At 58.4% G+C, this 18,172-nt stretch overlaps 7 protein-coding genes across 7 annotated transcripts; 3 read left to right on the forward strand and 4 right to left on the reverse strand.

The window, feature by feature from the left end:
• Positions 1 to 2,024: 2,024 nt before the first annotated feature.
• MKK02DRAFT_23586 (PIN domain-like protein) lies at positions 2,025 to 3,417 on the reverse strand (the record flags this gene model as incomplete). The annotated part of the gene is made up of 9 exons (XM_053086752.1): positions 2,025 to 2,213; positions 2,266 to 2,358; positions 2,408 to 2,524; positions 2,576 to 2,713; positions 2,776 to 2,899; positions 2,961 to 3,080; positions 3,140 to 3,210; positions 3,268 to 3,280; positions 3,341 to 3,417. 9 exons carry the CDS (start codon positions 3,415 to 3,417, stop codon positions 2,025 to 2,027), a joined length of 942 nt encoding a protein of 313 aa, XP_052948403.1.
• A 261-nt stretch (positions 3,418 to 3,678) lies between these two features.
• Positions 3,679 to 4,850, reverse strand: MKK02DRAFT_23548 (uncharacterized protein; the record flags this gene model as incomplete). The annotated part of the gene is made up of 4 exons (XM_053086744.1): positions 3,679 to 3,836; positions 3,950 to 4,009; positions 4,046 to 4,137; positions 4,171 to 4,850. Coding segments are annotated over 4 exons (990 nt in total), but the record flags the coding sequence as incomplete, so codon positions are not given.
• A 612-nt stretch (positions 4,851 to 5,462) lies between these two features.
• On the forward strand, positions 5,463 to 7,212 carry MKK02DRAFT_22345 (sugar transporter STL1; the record flags this gene model as incomplete). The annotated part of the gene is made up of 7 exons (XM_053086552.1): positions 5,463 to 5,540; positions 5,584 to 5,850; positions 5,884 to 5,986; positions 6,033 to 6,425; positions 6,472 to 6,740; positions 6,788 to 6,891; positions 6,939 to 7,212. 7 exons carry the CDS (start codon positions 5,463 to 5,465, stop codon positions 7,210 to 7,212), a joined length of 1,488 nt encoding a protein of 495 aa, XP_052948405.1.
• A 236-nt stretch (positions 7,213 to 7,448) lies between these two features.
• Positions 7,449 to 8,724, reverse strand: MKK02DRAFT_32031 (uncharacterized protein; the record flags this gene model as incomplete). Its single annotated transcript, XM_053088427.1, has 4 exons — positions 7,449 to 7,537; positions 7,619 to 7,923; positions 8,001 to 8,221; positions 8,365 to 8,724. The coding sequence occupies 4 exons, from the start codon at positions 8,722 to 8,724 to the stop codon at positions 7,449 to 7,451; spliced, it is 975 nt and encodes a 324-aa protein (XP_052948406.1).
• An 827-nt stretch (positions 8,725 to 9,551) lies between these two features.
• On the forward strand, positions 9,552 to 10,465 carry MKK02DRAFT_43029 (uncharacterized protein; the record flags this gene model as incomplete). Its single annotated transcript, XM_053092248.1, has 2 exons — positions 9,552 to 10,376; positions 10,430 to 10,465. The coding sequence occupies 2 exons, from the start codon at positions 9,552 to 9,554 to the stop codon at positions 10,463 to 10,465; spliced, it is 861 nt and encodes a 286-aa protein (XP_052948407.1).
• A 136-nt stretch (positions 10,466 to 10,601) lies between these two features.
• On the reverse strand, positions 10,602 to 12,991 carry MKK02DRAFT_22296 (uncharacterized protein; the record flags this gene model as incomplete). The annotated part of the gene is made up of 7 exons (XM_053086545.1): positions 10,602 to 11,598; positions 11,737 to 11,818; positions 11,873 to 12,177; positions 12,205 to 12,478; positions 12,564 to 12,662; positions 12,711 to 12,775; positions 12,825 to 12,991. The coding sequence occupies 7 exons, from the start codon at positions 12,989 to 12,991 to the stop codon at positions 10,602 to 10,604; spliced, it is 1,989 nt and encodes a 662-aa protein (XP_052948408.1).
• A 543-nt stretch (positions 12,992 to 13,534) lies between these two features.
• Positions 13,535 to 18,006, forward strand: MKK02DRAFT_43031 (uncharacterized protein; the record flags this gene model as incomplete). The annotated part of the gene is made up of 8 exons (XM_053092249.1): positions 13,535 to 14,341; positions 14,391 to 14,531; positions 14,584 to 14,925; positions 14,982 to 15,303; positions 15,369 to 15,922; positions 16,004 to 16,186; positions 16,268 to 17,698; positions 17,908 to 18,006. 8 exons carry the CDS (start codon positions 13,535 to 13,537, stop codon positions 18,004 to 18,006), a joined length of 3,879 nt encoding a protein of 1,292 aa, XP_052948409.1.
• Positions 18,007 to 18,172: the final 166 nt, after the last annotated feature.

The following is an 18,172-nucleotide window of genomic DNA, read 5'->3' on the forward strand; positions in this document are numbered from 1 at the left end:
ACACTGCGCGCGGTGACACGGACGATGTGGTACAGAGTAACAGAATACACATGGGCTACAGGATAGACGTACAACAAGCATCCCCACCTCACTCCTGATCTCCTGATCTTCACATACTCACAACACCTCCCGAGTCCTGACCACCTCTCCACTAAACATGAACCTCGCCAAACCTCCACCTCCCCCTGAGCCGGCCTGCGACTTAGCTGGCTCCATCGACTCTACTACCTCCCTCTCCACTTTCTCTAGCACCACACTCTCCCCACCTCGCACCGCATTCTCATCCGGGCCCGCCCTTGACGCGGACGTCCCCGCGGCCCGACCTGCCCTTTCCCGCCGGACCTCCTCAGGCGAGCTCGGCAGCTTCACCGCCGCGTTCAAGCTCTTGACGCTCAGTATACGAGGCGCGAACGCCGAGAGTGGCATGGACGCCATGCCCGTTCGGCTCTGTTTCGAAACTTGAATGTTGGGGCGAGAAGTGGGATTGGTGACGGTGGGTGTGTTGAGTCCAGTGGCGATGGGCTTGGGATCGCGCTGAGAGTTGAGAACGCTTGGCTGAGATCGAGGGGTAGGGAAGGAGAAGGAAGGAGTTGCCGGTCCAGATGGGGTTGGGTCGGTCTTGCGGCGCTTCATAGCTGGTTCTACGGCCCTCGGGGATGACTGCTCATGTCAGCTTGACGCTTCCTGCAGATTGACAGAGTCTCGCAGAACAGCTCACCTTGCTGCCGCTGACCCCTCCCGCATTCAAGGCAAACTTGCTCCTCCAGCCCATAGCTACCGTCTTGGCCTTCTCCACCCTTCTCTCCTCCTCGACCTTCCGCAGAACCTCCTCGTCATCCTCATCTGTCATCACCACATCGTCATCGTCCTCCTCTCTTCCCATCTCCCGCTTCACTCCCCACGCCGCGTCATAACTCGGCGTAACCACCTCATCCTCGATACTATCACTGCTCCCTATCCCCAGTTCCCGCTTCGCCACTCGCAGTCTGTCCTTCTGTATCATCGTCACTCCCCTTCCGCCTCCTGCAGGCCCGGACTCAGCCGCCACCTTGCCCTTCCTCGTCGGTGTCTGCGAGGCAGGCGCAGACGATACCCTCGGCGTCGACCCTCTTGACTCATACAGCACATACCCATCCTTCGGCACCGGTATACTCCGCGCCGGAGAGGGGGAGAACGGGTCTTCCTCTCTCCTTCCTCCGGTAGGCTTGATATCCGGCGGACTGGACAGCATCCGTTCGAGCTTGACCGGCGATTCCTGTATATTCGGCGGACTCGATAGATTCGGTCCATCCGGACTGTGCTCGAATCGGTTTCCGCGCCGAGCAGGGGAGGATTGAACGTGGAGTGACGAGACCGTAGGGCTCGGCGAGCGGATAGGCGAGCTCTGCGCCCCATTGTCTACGGGTGGCAGAGCCGGTCGGGCGGGCGATTCGATATCGACCTCAGGACCCGCTTCGTCCGATTTCTCCCAGACGAGCTTCTCTTCCTCCGCTGGCGCACCTTCGCCGGATGGCCAGCGCATCATCCCCCGCTGCCGAGACGGACCGGCTGTGGCGTTGCGAGATGGGGCGGAGCCGCCAAAGAACTTGCTGCGTCTGGGACCGGTGGGTGTCGCGTCCTCGTCTCCGGGCATAGATCGGGGAGTGAGATCTGAAAGGCGAGTCGGACCAGAAGAGTTTGTACCGACCGGTCGAGGCAAGATAATCTTCTTCCCTGATCGATCAGCTTGTTGCCCTTTCCTCACAATCAGAATATCAGGGAGACTCACGTGAAATGAAGGCGTCCATGGGTCCAGTCTTCAACCCAACATTGACTTTCGTACTCTCCACCAAGACCCCTCCCATCCTGACCTCCTGAACCACCGCGACAGACCGCGAGCCAGGCTGATAGTCCGGCCACTCATCCACAATTGATACCCGCGTCTCGGGATGGAGATCACCACTAGCCATCCCCTGTGCTATCTCGACATCCACATCCCTACATTCATCAGCTTATCCACTCGACATGGGGGTCATGGCAGCTGCTCACAGTCCGATCCACCGCTCATCCTCCTCCCCCAGCCCCGCCTCGGGGAAGTCATTGATGGGTCTCAACCTCTTCTCTCTCGGACAGTATACTCGTTGGTGCATGAACGCCAGCTCGGCCTGGTTGAACGCCTGGATGTAGTTGTCGGGAACTTTATGAGCACCTTCGAGTCGGAGTTGCATCAGGACCTGCGTGGGTCAGCTCATAGCTCTTCGAGTAATTCTGCATCGGAAAGCTCACCTTCTCAACAGTCTTATACCGCCGCAGAGCACCATGTGCCTTCTTGAGGCCAATTCCGGGGATAGAGGGAAGGTAGTCGCATCCGGATAGCATCTGAAGGATCAGCCAAGCTCCAGCCCATGCGGATAGTAGCTGGACTCACTGCCATACGTCTGAACTGAGTATTGGTCCACCCGTCCATAGGGAACTGGCTGATCGTAGCGAGCTTGTCCCGATGAATATGGACGCAGTTCCCATCGCCATCCAACTTGAAGATCACCTGATGAGTCAGCTCTGTTCGTTCCCGACCAGCGAGCGCACCGCAGCTCACCTGCTTGCAGCCAAAGACGAGAAGATCTGAATCCTCCGTGATGATCCCATCGACGTAGCCTTCGCGCTCGAGATAGTATAGCTGCGCGTCGGCTTCATATGGCGCGACAACGTATTCGACATTTTCGGCCCTGAGAGCCTGACATCAATCAGCTCTTGGCCCGTGCCAGACAAGGTCCGGACATCGGCGACATAGCTCACCTTGATGAGCTGATACGCCATCTCGGGCGTGATGTCCACGCATTTCGTATAATGGTCCCTCGCCTCCTTCTGCCTCCCTTGGCTCTCGAGCGATGTCGCGCGTGCTGAATTCTCCGCCCGAGATCTACCGGATCAGCTTTGTGCCCAAAGCACATGACATTTTCAGATGCGACAGCTGAACATACTTGGCGCGCGACACCTCCGTGCCCTTCTTGGCCGGCAAAGGTCCGCCGTCGAATACGATGAAGGGGGTGATACCGTGATGTTTGAGCAGGCGGACTCTATACATCGCGTAGTCGACGAATCTTCTAGGTCAGCTTACCTCGATCTGCATGTTACAGAAGGAGGGCTGTGCGAAGCTCACTTGGTGGTCCGTTTCCCCTTCACAAGATCCTCGGCACACCCGAACGCGCCTTTATGAAGCCAAACATACGCCTAGATACAGTCAGCTCTTGCTGGAATTATCTCAGGAATCCGAATGAGTCAGCTCACATCGACAGCAAGTCTGTGATATCAGCTGTTACTCATCGAGCTACGGACGCGTCCAGCACGACGGTGGACTCACCGCTTCCCCGCGAAATCCTTGATGTTCCCATGAACGCTGATCTCCTTTAAGAGCGGCAAGAGCCCTTGAATCCCCATCGCGATATGCAGCGACGGCTAGACGGGCGAGCGTAGTGCGGAGTATGGAGCAGCTATACTGCTGTATGTCTAGTCAATGTATGGGTTGAAGGTTGAGCAGAGAAGGAAAGTCAAAACGCACAAGGCGGGAGAATTCAGGCGCGTCGAGCCACGTGGCTTTGACGCGCGGAGAGTGGCGGCGGCGCTTATCTGAAACATCAGCCAAAGGAGATGAAACGCAAGGGGTTGCAGCCTATGCAGGTCGTGATCTATCGTACATGTCTACCGATGAGCTACAATGGTACTGCCCTCCACTACTAGCCCCTCCACCATATATATCGTATCCTCCGCTAGACATAGTATCCTGCCACCGGGAACAAAGCAGAAATTGGCACAACCGCCCTTTTTGCCACCTTTCACTAGCTCGAATAATCTGTTATCTGGTCAGCTCGAGCGCGTACATCCCATCGAGCATGCTTACATCTTTCCGATAAGCTCGCCATTGGTACCTGCGGTCAATCACGGCCTTCAGCATTAAGGTAGAATAACTCACTCCATATATGCAGCCCATCACCACAGCCGGCATACACGTTGCCGAGTTCGTCGCACTTGACTATGGATCAGTAAGGCAGAGGCGTAGTGGACTCACTTCCATCCGGTACACCGCTATCGCAAAAGGCGAAAAGGCGTCGACTCTGTAGTTGAGGTTCTCGACCGTGCCAAACCACATCGAAGGCGTAACTGGAGTCAGCCCCGCCGAGCGCTGAAACTCACATAGTGCTTGTCTTGCTCGGATCTATCACACCCGAGCCGTGGATGTGCGCCGTATCCGAGATGTAGCACACCTCGCCCCTCGGATCAAAGCAGATACCGTTTGGGTGGTCAAACCCATCTGCTACTGCCCGTACCGCACCCGTCGCAGGGTTGAAGACGTAGACCTGGCTCGGTAGCTGGGGTGATGGTCTGAAGCCCTGCTCGTACCCGTACGTCGGATCGGTAAACCATATAGTTTCGGAACCGCAGGAATGAGGGGGAGGGAGGACGATGACGTCGTTGAGTGAGTTGAATCTACGACCGTGGAGGTTGTTGAGGATGGGTTGGGACTGGTATGGGGGGAGCGGGTCGACCAGGACGAGCTGCGACGGTGTGTCGAGGGAGCCCTGCTCGCAGAACAGGAGATGGCCTCGGTATAGGCACCCGCCATTGCCTAGTGGTACCGCAGGCAGTTCGACCGCCTCGACCGCGAGGGTGTCTAGCCTGAGTTTGGAGATCTCGACCCGGATGCTCGGACCGGCGCGTAGCAGGTTGCTAGTGAACCATACCTCGTCGGTAGCAGGTACGTAGACGCCAGCCTCGTGTGCGAAGGCATGAGGACGCCGTGCGATGACCTCAACATCGGCGGTCGGACCGAGGACCCGGGAGAAGAGAGCGTCATTGATAGCGATGAAGGGTTGGTCGGGGACGAGCTCAAGGCAGTGCTGCTGTCCAGACTGAACATGAGCGATGCCGTCGATAAACGAGTCCCGATGGAAACCGGGTGGAAGGACCGAGTGAGCCGAGGGCGGTAGCCGCTATCATTAGTCATGCTGACGCTCGCGACCCACCTGACACGTGATAGGTAGAGATGAGTGCTTCATTTTGCTGTTAGTCGGGCATGACGTTCATGAGCGAACACCGCTGGCTACTTAACAGGCCTCGCCCGGCTGAAACGGAGCTGAAACCGACCTGGTCCGACCGGACCAGTCGGACCGAGATAACAAGGACGATCAGCAGGTGATGCGGTTACTGATCGAGATCTCGGATGCAGACGTCGTTGCTAGCGTGCTGATTATGGCAGCTTATGGCAGCTTTTGGAACAGTCTCAGATCTTATCTCTTTACCGGCGGCTTCTGCTTGACCGGCTTCTTTGGCGATCCCGGAGAGTATACCCGCCTGCAACCGATATCTCGATCCGACCCAACCGGAGACTGAACACAGAGATGTCTCTGCATGTCTGACATCGAAAGCTATATAGGTACCTGTAGGCGGGGTATAGCGGCCCCACACTCCTCCATCAACTCGTCACGATGCTCCAAGGTCCAGCACTCCTCTACACCGTTACACTGCTCACAGCGCTCGGCTTTATGCTGATCGGCTATGACAATGTGAGTCTTTGAAATTTTGCAAGAGATCGCGACTGATTTGCAGGGTGTCATGGGCGGGGTCATCAACAACCCTCCTTTCCAAGAGACCTTCGGCAATCCCTCACCCACACTCCTCGGTACCATCGTCGCCATCTACGAGATCGGCTGCTTCGTCGGTGCGCTCCTCTGCGCTGCCATCGGCGAACCCCTCGGCCGGAAGAAATCGATCCTCATCGGTGTAGTCCTCATGCTGGCTGGTACCGCTTTCCAGGCTGCCATCTCCAGCACTGGCGGGATGATCGCCGCTCGTATCGTCTCTGGTCTCGGTATGGTACGTCTCCTAGCTGTCCCGTGCTGACCTCAGGGCTTCCTCAACTCCACCATGCCCGTCCTCCAGGCCGAGGTCAGCCCCAAAGCTGCTCGAGGCCGCTTTGTCTGCTTCCAGCTCACCCTGCTCAACGCCGGTAGTGAGTATACCATCCACTTGCCTGGACGTACCGAGCTGACCCGCAGTCATGATTGCCTACTGGGTCGGCTATGGCTTCACTCCCGTCGATGGCTCCAAGGCATGGCGTATCCCCGTCGCCCTTCAGGCCATCTTCCAGGTCCCCATCCTCATCCTCGTCCTCATCGTCCCCGAAAGTCCCCGTTGGCTCGCCTCGCACGGTCGTGCCGAAGAGTCTCTCTCCGTTCTGGCCCGGCTCCAGGGTAAGCCCGAAACCCACCACGATGTACTCGCCCAGCACCAGTCTATTCAGGACGTCGTCGCTCTCGAGGCTTCCATCGGCAGCGGCAAGTGGCGCAACCTGCTCAAGAACGACTCGGTGAAGTCTCGTCGTCGTCTTCTCATCGCTTGCTCCATCCAGTTCTTCCAGCAGATCGGAGGTATCAACGCATTGATCTACTGTGAGTCCCAGTACTCTACTAGTAAGGTACGCGGGCTGACCCGCAGATGCCGGAAACTTCTTCGCCCTGGTCTCTGACTCCCCCGCCCTCATCGCCGGTGCCCTCTTCACCTGGTTCTTCGTCGCCTCCTTCATCCCTTGGTTCCTCATCGACAGTCTCGGTCGGCGCAAGCTCCTCCTCATCTGCATCGCCGGTATGGCCATCTGCTTTGCGGCCGAGACCGGTCTCGTCTCCAAGGTCCAGTCGGATCCCGGAAACAAGGGTGCGGGTATCGGAGCGACAGCTTTCTTGTTCCTCTACATGGCTCTCTTCACCGTGAGTTCTCGCCTTACCTTTCTGTGCGGTTCAAAGCTGATGAATAGACTGGTTTCCAAGCTGTCGTCTGGGTCTACCCATCCGAGATCCTCCCCCTCTTCCTTCGTCAGAAGGGTTCAGCCATCTCGACCGCTTGCAACTGGATCACCAAGTAAGCTGTCTCTTCCCCTATCCCCCAATGCTCGCGCTGACAATCAGCTACGCCATCGTCCAGATGACACTCCCCGCTCTCGACGCCCTCGGTTACAAGTTCTACATCATCTTCGCCGTCATCAACGCCTCCTTCCTCCCTCCCATCTACTTCTTCTACCCCGAGACTAAGGGACTCTCCCTCGAGGCGGTCGACGAGCTGTTCATGGGTCGGGCGGTGGAGCATACCGAGGACCCGGTGTATGAGTCCAAGGGCGGCGCGACGGCTCACCTCGACCACGAGGGCAGGCATGACTCGGGAGATCTCGATGTCAAAGTCTAGTGTACCATGGGCTAAGGGGGATATGAAGACAGTTGTCATCAGTGAAGAATTAGAATCTTAAATACACATGCCTACGCCGGTTGAACTTCCTTCTCTGATCATGCAACTCAAGCACGAGAGCCCACGATCTCAGGCCTGTGAGGGCGCCAGGAAACACACCCCCAGCCACGCACTGACTGTGAGCCGGCACCGCTACCATCGAGATCCGACGTCGACCTGGATCTCGCTGCACCAGTCTACTTGCGATGCATGCGTGCCTTCTCGCATATTCCCAGCAGGACTTGGTACATCACCGCCTCTCGCTCAACCGCACAACTCTGCCACTCTTCCCGTCATGCACGACTGACCGTCACAGAGACAGTCCCGAGCGAACTCCCATCATTTGCCACCCACAGCTTTCGCTCACGGATTCTCTCCTCAATCAGGGTCTTGACGTCCCCGTCGCTCTTGGAAGACGCATCCTTGGTCTCTGTCCACCATGCGTCAAGGTCTTTTCGCAGTGTGCGAAGCCGCTCTTTCGTGGCCTGAGGATCGCTGTCTTGCCCCAACTTCAAATTGAAGCCAAGAACGGTCGCAATTGGATTGACCATGAGGTCCAGGGAGGTCTGTGTGGTGGACATGTCTGGTAACTGAATATGATCAATTGATACCAAAGCTTGATGTAGACAGGGATATTGTACGGAAGTATCACGCATTCGAGTCTCATATATCCTCATCAGGAGTAGCAGGAACATCAACGGCGCCGTCTCGTCTTCTTTTGTCAGGCGGTCTCGAAGGCCCCAACACACCAGATGTCGTGATGATGAGGCCTTCTCACGCCTCGATGGAGAGAGCACTGAGTATATGACGTCAAATGGCCGCGTGAAGGATCATACAACGCCCGGGTCATCAGTGCCTCGAGGTGCAAGGACTCGTCAGCGATAGGAGCGATAGGTGTTCCTAGGCTGCGCCAGTGCCACGAACTTCCTATCTCCGCCACGGCTTGCGATAGGCGGTGTGGCTGAAGGGACTGTAAACAACTATCTGGAACTGATCGAAGAAGCAAAGCTGATCACAACTCGTATGCACAGTGTCATGTCCCCAGAGAAGAGAGTGTCTGCAATATGACACGTGACTTCAAGCTGCTCTGGCCGTGTCTTTGTCCACCCGCACCTCAACCTCGACGCGGAATGTGTGTCCGCTCTCAGTCTTCCAGAGCATCTCCGGCTGGATCGTGTCGCCACGGGCGACGAATGCGGTCAAGTGCCAAGCGGTGCCAGAGCCGGCGAGGTTATTGGTAGAGAGGTGCGTATCCCAAGCGCGGCTCAGATCCGCGTAGAGGTCTGTGACGTTCATCTCGGCCTCCCCGGCGGTACAATCGACTGTACCCTCAAGGGAGGCGCCGAGGTGAAGTGTACCGTTCTTCAGTCCTGGCTCGAGCTTCAGCACAGGAGGTTCATGGACCGATCCCATCGAGCGCGAGGACAACGTACTCCTGTTGATGAACACGAGGTTCGTGTGGCTGGCAGACATGTTGCTGGAATGTGCTGATGTGTGTTTCGGTAGGAGTGAAGGATTGTTGTCGAAGTTAAGACACCAACTACAGGTGGCGTGTTGAATGCCTTATATATTGTGGTGGGAAAGCCGGTCGAGGAGCCTGACTCCGACCGTCACAGGCGCGCCACAGCAGGTACTGCACTGCCGAGTTCGATCTACACCCCGCCACACTATTGCTGTACAGGATCTCAATTCTAGTGTGCTTGATTGTAGATCCATCACTATGGCTTCAAGGGATCATCCTGACAGGATCTGAGCTGGCTTTGGCGAAGCGAGCAGTGCACAGCCCCATTATCGATCCGTGAGCATTGCGGCAAAGGATTGTCAGACTACACAAGATCGCAATCTGTTCGAACGCTTTTCGACGCTTTTCGTTAAGTGGATGTGCCCCCTATGGATCGATCACATCATCGCGCGTGCCGCACAGCCTCCATCGGCCTTCCTGGGGGCAGAATGGCAAAGGAATCACAAATCTGTCAAGATCGCAATTTGCCCGAACGCGTTTCGTTATTGAAAATGAAGGGATCTGTCTCCTATCGACCGAATATGGGTTGTCATTCGATGCGCAGCCTTAGTGAGGCTGCGCGCTCCAGAGTGGGGGAGTGTGGCGAGCTGTGTGGCCAGCCAGCAGACAGGGCAGATACAGACCGCCACGCTCAGCCGCCACTCTCGCTGCGATGATGTCTCACTCCGCATTCCTCAAAACCAGCCTCTACCCCCCCGCTCGGCCTTGCCCATCTGCGACCTTGATCACGCAATATACAACGATATACCATAGCTTACTGGAGCTCATCTACTGCATCATGCCCCCCTCACTCACCTCCCCCTTCTTCTCAGCCCTCCGCTACTCCCCCCTCCTAGCCAACGCCGCCCTCCCCCTCCGATCCCTCTTCACCTCCTCCCCCCCACCCACTTCTCCTACCGTACAGCGGTACCTCCTCCGACAACCCTGGAGCGGTGCCTCACGAGAGTGTCCGACACCTATCATCCTCGTACGCGCTATCGGTCTTTCCTCCGCATACCCATCTCTCGCCTCCTCTGGCTCTGGCTCCAGCCCAAACGCAGAGGAGGACGGGCACTGGGAAGACTGGGGAGCTATGTTTTCCGAAAAAGGTTACACAGCTCTAGAAGTTGACATCGCCGCTCCGTCCACCCTCACCCCGCCTTCCCCCTCCGCTTCCGCCGATGGAGCCGCCGACCGCACCGTGACTCAGCCCCCGCCATCCCCCCTCAAAGCCATGTCCTCCCTCCTCGCCTCCCAGATCCGCCTCCTCGCGATCCCCTTCCCCCCCATTCTCGTCTCTTCAGAGGACAGCTGTCTTCTCACTCAGATGTATATCGAGGATAACCCCGCATCGGGGCTGGTTCTCCTCGATCCGCCTTCGGACGACGCGGGCGGATCGGGATCCGCCAGCAAGGCGGCAGGGGGAAACGCGGACGCGTGGCAACTCCCCAAGTTCGGGTATGAGCCAAGATTCCCTATTCTCCTCATGGCGAGTACCGACAGAATGGGGGAGGTGGAGCAAAGTAGGCTAGGGAAGGCAGCTGCGAATGGACGAAGTAGGGGCGGGAAGGGGGTCACGCTGGAGCGGGTGGTTGATGGGCATAGGGGGGAGAAGAGCCGGATAGTGCGTTTTCACACCTCTTTACTGTTCTCGGGCAGAATATGGCTGATGTTCAGGTCGTCGAGCGGTGGATGGACAGCTGTGGGTTCTGAGAGCATACCATACCTTTGTACGATCTAAACAGGGCAATCGAGGCCAGAGACCTGAGTGATGCATGATCATTTTCGTACTTGTACAAACAGCCCGTCTATACCGCCGCACCACACACACCTACACAACTCCCGCCCCCTAATCCTCCTGCAGATCCTTCAAGAACTGATCCACGTCAAAGCCATCCGGAATGTCCATATCCAATTCAGGCTGACCCGCTTGTCCCTGCCCCAGAGCTGCTCTCCTCCCATTTTGACTCTCAACTCCATCTACTCTTCGCCCCGACCCCCGCCCCTGCGAGTCCTGGTTAGGCACCCCAAAGATCTCATCTAGGGACGTATCCACCCCTGCCCCCGGACCTCCCCCCGGACCTCCTCCGCCTTCTGAAACAGGCGACAAACCACTGCCCCCACCTTGCCCCTGTTCTAGAGCCCCAGCCCCCACATCCAGCCCCATACTCCTAACCAACTCATCTATCCCCTTTTGCATCCTCTCAACGTCCCCTCCGACCCCTATCGCATTCTCGTAATTCCGCATCAACTCGGCCTGGTTTGCTAGGAGTTGACTATCCTCCAGACTGGGACTGGGGAGCGGGTTGAACAGCGCCAGAGTGGGATCGGGGCCGCCGCCGTTGCCGTTGCCGTTGCCGGTCCCGTTGCTGCCCCCGCCTTGGCCGTTCCCATTCGGATAAGGAAGATGCTGAGCCTGCGCAGACGTCTTGAGACTGTTCAAAAACATCTGCGCCGCCGCCGGTGATTGTAAAAGCGAGCCGATCGTCGTCTGCAGCAAAGACGGATCGAGGTTGTACGCCGATGCGGCCTGGGCGGCCTGCGATTGGAGATGGGACGAGGTGGGGTCAAAATCAAAGGCGGTATGGGTGTCGTATACATTCCCGTTGATGTTGGCTGCCCCGTTGGTCGTTTGGGCGTACGTGCCATTGACGCCGAAAGCGGGGTTGGAGGCCGCGTTGGAGTTGGAGGGATAGTATGGGGCGAGCGCGAGCGCGTAGGGGTCACTGGGAGTGTTGGAAGTTGTGGAGGCGGTGCCTGTCCCTCCGCCTGGGCCCGGAGTAGGGAGTGGGGACGGTTCGCCGTCCGACGGGAGCGTCGTGAAACGTCCAGCGGCCGTATCCCAGCTCTGATGGTCGGACGAGCGGGTCCGAGTAGGCCGAGGGAGGAACGTATCGTTGAACCTGGACTTTTTGTCTGCTCCGTCAGCTCTGGTTCCATCTTCGAATTCGAAAGCGTCGTGGTATTTGAACTCACCTGCAGACGCCGACGAGATCTCCATCAACCCATCCTCCTCCCTCCCATCCCCAATCATCCTATCCATCCCCAACCTCCTCTTCTTCCTCGCTGACCCACCCACATCTTCCCCACCATCCGCCTCTCCTCCTGCACCTGTACCACCCGGCGTCGACCCCCCTCCTCCCGCCCTCGCAAGTCCCGACCGCCTCATCGCCTCCTTCAACCCCTTGAGCCCCTCCCCGTCCGTCCCAAACAATCTCTCGAGAAACGACACAATCAGATCAATCGTCTCTTGGTGCTTCTTGTGCTTCTCCCGCTGCTCCATCGCCTCCCGCCACAACAATTCATTATTCGATTGCAGCGCCTTGAGGTCAGCGCCGATACTCGCTTGCGTACGCTGGATGGCGGCTATCCCCGACGTGATCGCTGAGAGTTCCAGCATGCCTTGTGGGGAGATGACCATATTGCTGCTGCGCGCAGAGGAAGGCATGGACGCCTCGCCCTGTGTCGTGCCGTCCGTGATGAGGTGCAAGGGATGGTAGGTGCCGCCGGGGGAAATGACTTGAGTTTGGGCCGCTTGCGCTTGGCGCGCGGACGAGCGCGAACCGGCCGAGGCGACAGACGAGAGAGGGGCGGGAGGACCGCCAGCGCGCTGTTGACGCGTGATTTTGCCGAGGAGCTCGGGGTGGTCTCGCTTGAAAAGGGGGTTGATGAATTCCCAGAGCTCGGCTTCGCCGGTTGGGGTGATGGAGGTGTGGGGGACTTTGTCTGGGGTGTCAGCAGGGTCACCGTCGGGATGGGAGTTTAACGCGAGGGATATGGTGAGGGAAGAAAGGTAAGGGGAGGTACGTACGGAACGCATACATGTTGAGCTGGCGGACAAAGCTCTGGAAGTTGGAGTGCTTGAAGTACCGGGGGAAGATCTTCTTGGCGAGTTCCTCCTGGTGCGGGACTGCAGTATGAGTTTGAGTCCTTCCACCTTCGGAAGGGCATAGCTCACTAAGGAATGAGTCTCCCTTGGGCGACCAGTAGATGAGCGCATTGGTATCTTGGTCAGAAACCATACTACGACATCAGTCCACCCCTTACTCCCCTCCATGCGGTTGCAACTCACCTGAACAGCTTGGTCAAGAACGCAGGCACCTTGGTCACCTCCCCATTCTCATCCACGCTCAATCCATTCCTCTTGATTCCCCCGGCTCCACCTCCAGTCCCAGCTCCAGCTCCAGCCCCCGCAGATGCTGACCTCCCCGGTTCCTCCACATCCACCTCATCCACCATATGTATAGGGGACGGACTTGCGTCATTCGACTTGCTGGGAGAAGGTACGCGGGGTTTCGATGGTCCCGCCTGAGCGTTGAAGGACTTGTACGACATGGCGGCCGAGGCAAGTCTGGGGTAGTATTCGGTGAAGTCCGGATAGAAGGGAGGATGCGAGTGAATACTGATCGGTATTTCGCGCTTGAAGTATGTGGCGAAAGAGACGGTGCTAGCAGGTGCTAGAATGGCCTAGCATGTCCAGGAAGGTGAAGCGTATTGGCAGTTGGATATGTAAGGAATGACAAGGGGTAAGAGGTACAAAGGAGAGCGAGAGAGGGCTGGAGGACAAGGCCGAGGCCGAGCAAAAGCTGACCCGGGAGCCTATATCTTCGGAGTTCACCGGTCACGCCTAAACTGACCAGCTTGGCAGCCAGAAATAGGCGTGCCCCGGCTCAATGGTGCCCCGTCGCTGTGTGTTACTGAGCATCTCTATCGCAACAACCTCGGTCCCTCTTGGGTACGGCTGCTGGTACATATAAGTCATACAGAGCCATGGTGGCGACTATGACCCCTTCGCTCATCGATCCACTGAGCGAACCTACCGATACCTCTAGTCCAGAACAGCCCGACACCGAGGCCAAGCCCGAGCAGTCCGAGCTCCCCGACTCATCTACCCCAACAACCGCCCTCTCACCCCATCCCCATCCTCCACGAGCCTCGTCCATCCCTGTTCCCGCCGAAACTCCCTCCTCATCCCTCCAAGCCCCGTCAACCCCGCTCGTACCCCTCTCACTAGCCCGCCGGCGGCCTAAACCACCTACCAAAGGTATTCTCAAGCCCCCTCCGCCTCCGCCCAAGCCCACACTAGGCAATCGACTCCGAGATCTCGCTGCGAACGTCGTTGGTGGACCTACGTCTGGAACAGCAACAGGTCGAGGGTTTTTCGATTCGGACGATGCCGGCTCAGGCTCGGGATCAGGCTCGGGGTCGTCGGCGGGTCCATCAGGGCTCGGATCGCCAAGCGCGGGCGGTCTAGGCTCGCCAGGGAGCGTGACGGCCGCGGTGGGAGGGACGCTGGGCGCACTGGGAGGGAGGATAGGGATGGGGCTGAGCCGCTTCGTGGCTAGTGCGACGTCGCCCGTGGGGACGCCGACCGGGTCGCCTATGAGCCGGACGATAGGACTACCGGATATCGGGGGCTCGCCCTCGGGCCTGCCAGTGGCACAGCCGGCGAGCGAGAAGGCTGTACCGAGGAAACAGAGGGGTCCGCTCAGGAGAGCGACGTTCGTTTTGCCCTCGTTGAGCATAACGTACCCGATCAGCTCGCAGGGGGAGCCATGGAGTACGAAAGTTATCGAGGATAGGAAACGGGTGAGCTTCAAGACGCTCGACGCATGGCTGGATAGGAGCTGACTTGCAGATCGAAAGCTCACATCGGACACTAATGTCTGTGACGACCGGCGCAGAGTACTGGACAGCTGCGCGCCTTGTGAAGCTATACGAGACGGCATGTAAGGGGCGGGAGGAGAAGCCTCGAGTGGGCATAGTCCGAGCGCTAGAGGTGAGCTTTGTACCCCTCACCCTCCCTCTCCTTAATATGTCCTGAACCTCAGGTCCTACCCCGCCATCCCCGCCCGCGTGTCCTCCACCTAACCCTCCGACCCGACCCCCAATCCTCCTCTCTCTCCTCCTCCGCCCCATCCCAGACCCCCGCCCAAAACTCCCTCGACACCCCCCTGAACCGCCACGCCGCCGAAGCGCTCGCCGACGTCCTCTCGTCCGAATGGGCCCTAAGCGACGTCCGGCTCGAAAACGGCATTATCGAGGATGATCTGGCTCTCAAGCCTATACTGCACGCCTTGCTCGTCAGTGGGACATTACCGAGTTTGAGCCTGGCGGGGAATCGGAAGGTCCGGGAAAGGGGTTGGAGGCTGTTGGCTGTTTTCTTGAAGAAGGTGTGTCTGTGTCCGCCCCCCGAGCGATGATTGCAGCAGCTGACGGGATACCCTAGGCGAGATCACTCAAATATGTGGATCTGTCGGATACGACCTGGGATCGCCGGTCGATCGATTATCTCGTACAGGCGCTGACGGCTACGGCTGTTCGGTCGCCCTCGCCCTCGCTAGGGGGGAGTGTGGATAGACTCGGTCTGTCGGGTCATGTGGAAGTGGAAGCGGGCGGTTGTGAGGAGGAGGGAGCCCTGCCGAATTGTTATGGCTCGTTTGTGCCGCATGCGCCATTACTCAAGGACTCGGAGGATTTGCGTGCGGCGGGATTGCAGACGTTGAGGATGGATGGCTGTACATTGCGTGCGAGTCTGCTAGAGCCGCTCGGTAAGCTTTTCCCCAACAAAGCCGCACAGCTCCGACGGATCTGGGAATACAGCTGACGTCCGCAGCTGCTGGGATACGCTCCTCCGATATCCGCAACCTGTCACTACGGCGTAACAAGATCGGACCCGTCGGCGCCGTCGCTCTCGCCCTGATGATAAGAGACTACCCCGACTCTTCTTCTTCTTCATCTTCATCCTTCACGCCTTTCCATCCCGCCTCGTCGACCGCTTCGCTCCTCGTTAACCAACCCAACGGCACCGCTCCCTCCCCGTACACCCCTCGACCGCGGCAAACGATGGACTCTCTAGCGTCTTCTCTCGGCTCACCAACCGATCTTACACAGGGATTGGCGAACGGCCATGTACGCGTCCACCCAAATGGCCCGCCCGTACCCCCAAAACACGCACTTTCCGCCTTCAACATCAACCCTGATGGCAACGGCAACGGCCACGGCCACGGGACTGCTATTACCACGGCTAACGCAGAAGGGCGGATGAGCGGGCCAGATCCGAGTACCGGCGGCGCGTCAGTAGCGTTACAAAGACAGGTCCGGTCTCTGGATGGAGTCGAGCGGATAGGGCGATTATTGACCTTGGACCTGAAAGGGAATGAGATCAAGGTGGGTCTTGGATCTGCTCTGTGTTTGGATGCCCGAGGACGGGAGCAGTCCAAAATGAAGGGGAAGGAGCTGATCATGTAGAATGGCGTCACGTATATTGCCCAAGTCCTTAAACGAAATCGGACGCTCAAAGTTCTCAATCTAAGCGATAATCGGATCGACCCGCCGGGATTGCTTGCGCTTGCCGATGCGCTCAAGTATAATTCGACGCTGGAGACGCTGGATCTGAGCTCGAATCCCTGCTGCGGGCCGAGTCTCGAAGGGGTATGTTGCGCTCCCGGTCTTCGGTCCCCTTCCTCTAGTTCCCGCTCTGTGCTCAGGTCAACGAAATGAGCTGACTCTTAGATCACCGCCCTCCGCACGGCCTTTACAGCCAACACCTCCCTCAAACGCCTCTTCTTGTCCGAAACCAACCTCCACCCCGAAGGCGCCATCGCGCTCGCCGAGTTCCTCCCCGAAGCCCACTCTCTACTCCACCTCGACCTGACCTCGAACCCGCTCGACGTCGCCGGCGTGCTCGCCCTCTCTTCCGGCCTCAAGAGCAATACCGTCCTCCGCTGCCTGGACGTCTCGATCCCGCCCAACAACCCGGACCTCGCGGATCTCAGCCAAGGGATCTTGCAGACGTGTATCCGAAACACGGAGCTCGCCGTTGGCGCCAGTGGCACCGGCAAGGGAGGGGAAGGAGTGTGGGGACCCATCAAAAAGTCGGTCCTGGTGCGCCAAGTCAAAGAGGCGGAGCTCTTCCGCGCCGAGCAGGAAAGACTGGGTGTCATGTCCTCTCCTGAAGGCCTCGCGAGGGAGTATGTCTACAAGTTGACCCCCGAGCGCCTGGTGCCGGTGTGCGAAACCACGGGACGGGATTTAGAAAGATGGTTGGCTGCTGGGGAAGCTGTCGACTCTCCGCTCTTTGCAGCGTGGGAGCCGGGGCAATTGCCGCGTGAGGAATGGCGAACGTTGTGGGAGCGAGCCAAGGCGTTACGGGAGAGGCTGGCGGATGAGATTCCGCGCTTGGAGGATGAAGCGGTAGTGGGGCGGATGTTGGAGCTGAATGATAGTCTGGGGGCGGTACTCGATGAAGCGGACAAGAGGAGGTTTGTGCCACCGCCGAGATTGCTCTTGCCTAGTCAGATCGTCGCTACGGCGGCGGCGGCGGCGGCGGCGGGTTCTGGGCCAGGGCAGGGGCATGAGAACGGAAAAGGGGGAGTGGGAATGGGCATCGGACAGCCAAGTCCGATGACGGCCCGACATCGACGACATATGCGCGGAACGAGCCTCGAGATTTCGAGCCCGAATTTCAGTATCGGGGATAGCGATAACGATTCGGACGCGGAGGAATTGGACGTGGGGAGATTACCGCCCAGTCCTCAACCGCCACGGGCAAGGGGTCGGTCTGGTAGCTCTGGCGGTGCTGGCGCGTCGGGATATATCGGATCTGGATCCGGATCCGGATCTGGATCCGGGGCGAATGGGAATGGGAACGGCACTGCCACTGTCGAGGACGGACGGGGAGCGAGACCTCCGCCGAGTGATTTGAGGTTGGAAGCGGAGGACGAAGCGGAGCAGGCCTTGCGCGAGGCTGCGATCAGTAGTCCGGTGGAGAGGGTGGGGAGGGCGTGGATGGAGGAGGAAGGAGAGGTTTTTAGGAAGGGGAGTAAGTTGGGGGTAGGGGCGGAAGCGACGGAGGATGATGAGGATGGGGATGGAGGGGACGGGGAGGGAGGGGGCAGGGGGCTGGGGGATGAAGGGGTTAGTGGAGAGGTATTGAGGCAGGAGGTGAGTTGTTTTTAGAGTACTGGGCGCGGAGAGTGGGGAGTGGCAGGGCAAGATAGCAGGATATGAAGAGGGACAGATGGACTGCAAACGGAAAGGGGAGGGAGAAGGTCAAAAGATCAGGACGGGGAGACAGGGAGACGGACTACAACGGGCAGATAGACCTTGGTGGTCGTTTGTCGTGTCTGAGGGACAGCTCGCTGATGAGGCAGATACTAGAGACAGAAGTCGCTCGGAGTCCGGCTCGAAGAGTCCTAGACGCAGATGGGGAAGAAGAAGACGGAGGGACGAAAGTAGAGGATACCGCATAGTCCGGGGATCGGGGTGTAGGCTCGGCAGGGACTGACGCCGCCATATGGGTTCTGGCCGGCTGAATATCGGGCGGATGCGTATTATTAGGATGTTCGGATTGTACGCGTAGACTGCACTAGCTGTGGAGTATGTATGTAGGAGCTTACTGTATCTAGCGGAGGAGGA

Source organism: Dioszegia hungarica (genome assembly GCF_025882075.1).
Source record: "Dioszegia hungarica strain PDD-24b-2 chromosome Unknown MKK02contig_6, whole genome shotgun sequence".
Taxonomy (NCBI): domain Eukaryota; kingdom Fungi; phylum Basidiomycota; class Tremellomycetes; order Tremellales; family Bulleribasidiaceae; genus Dioszegia; species Dioszegia hungarica.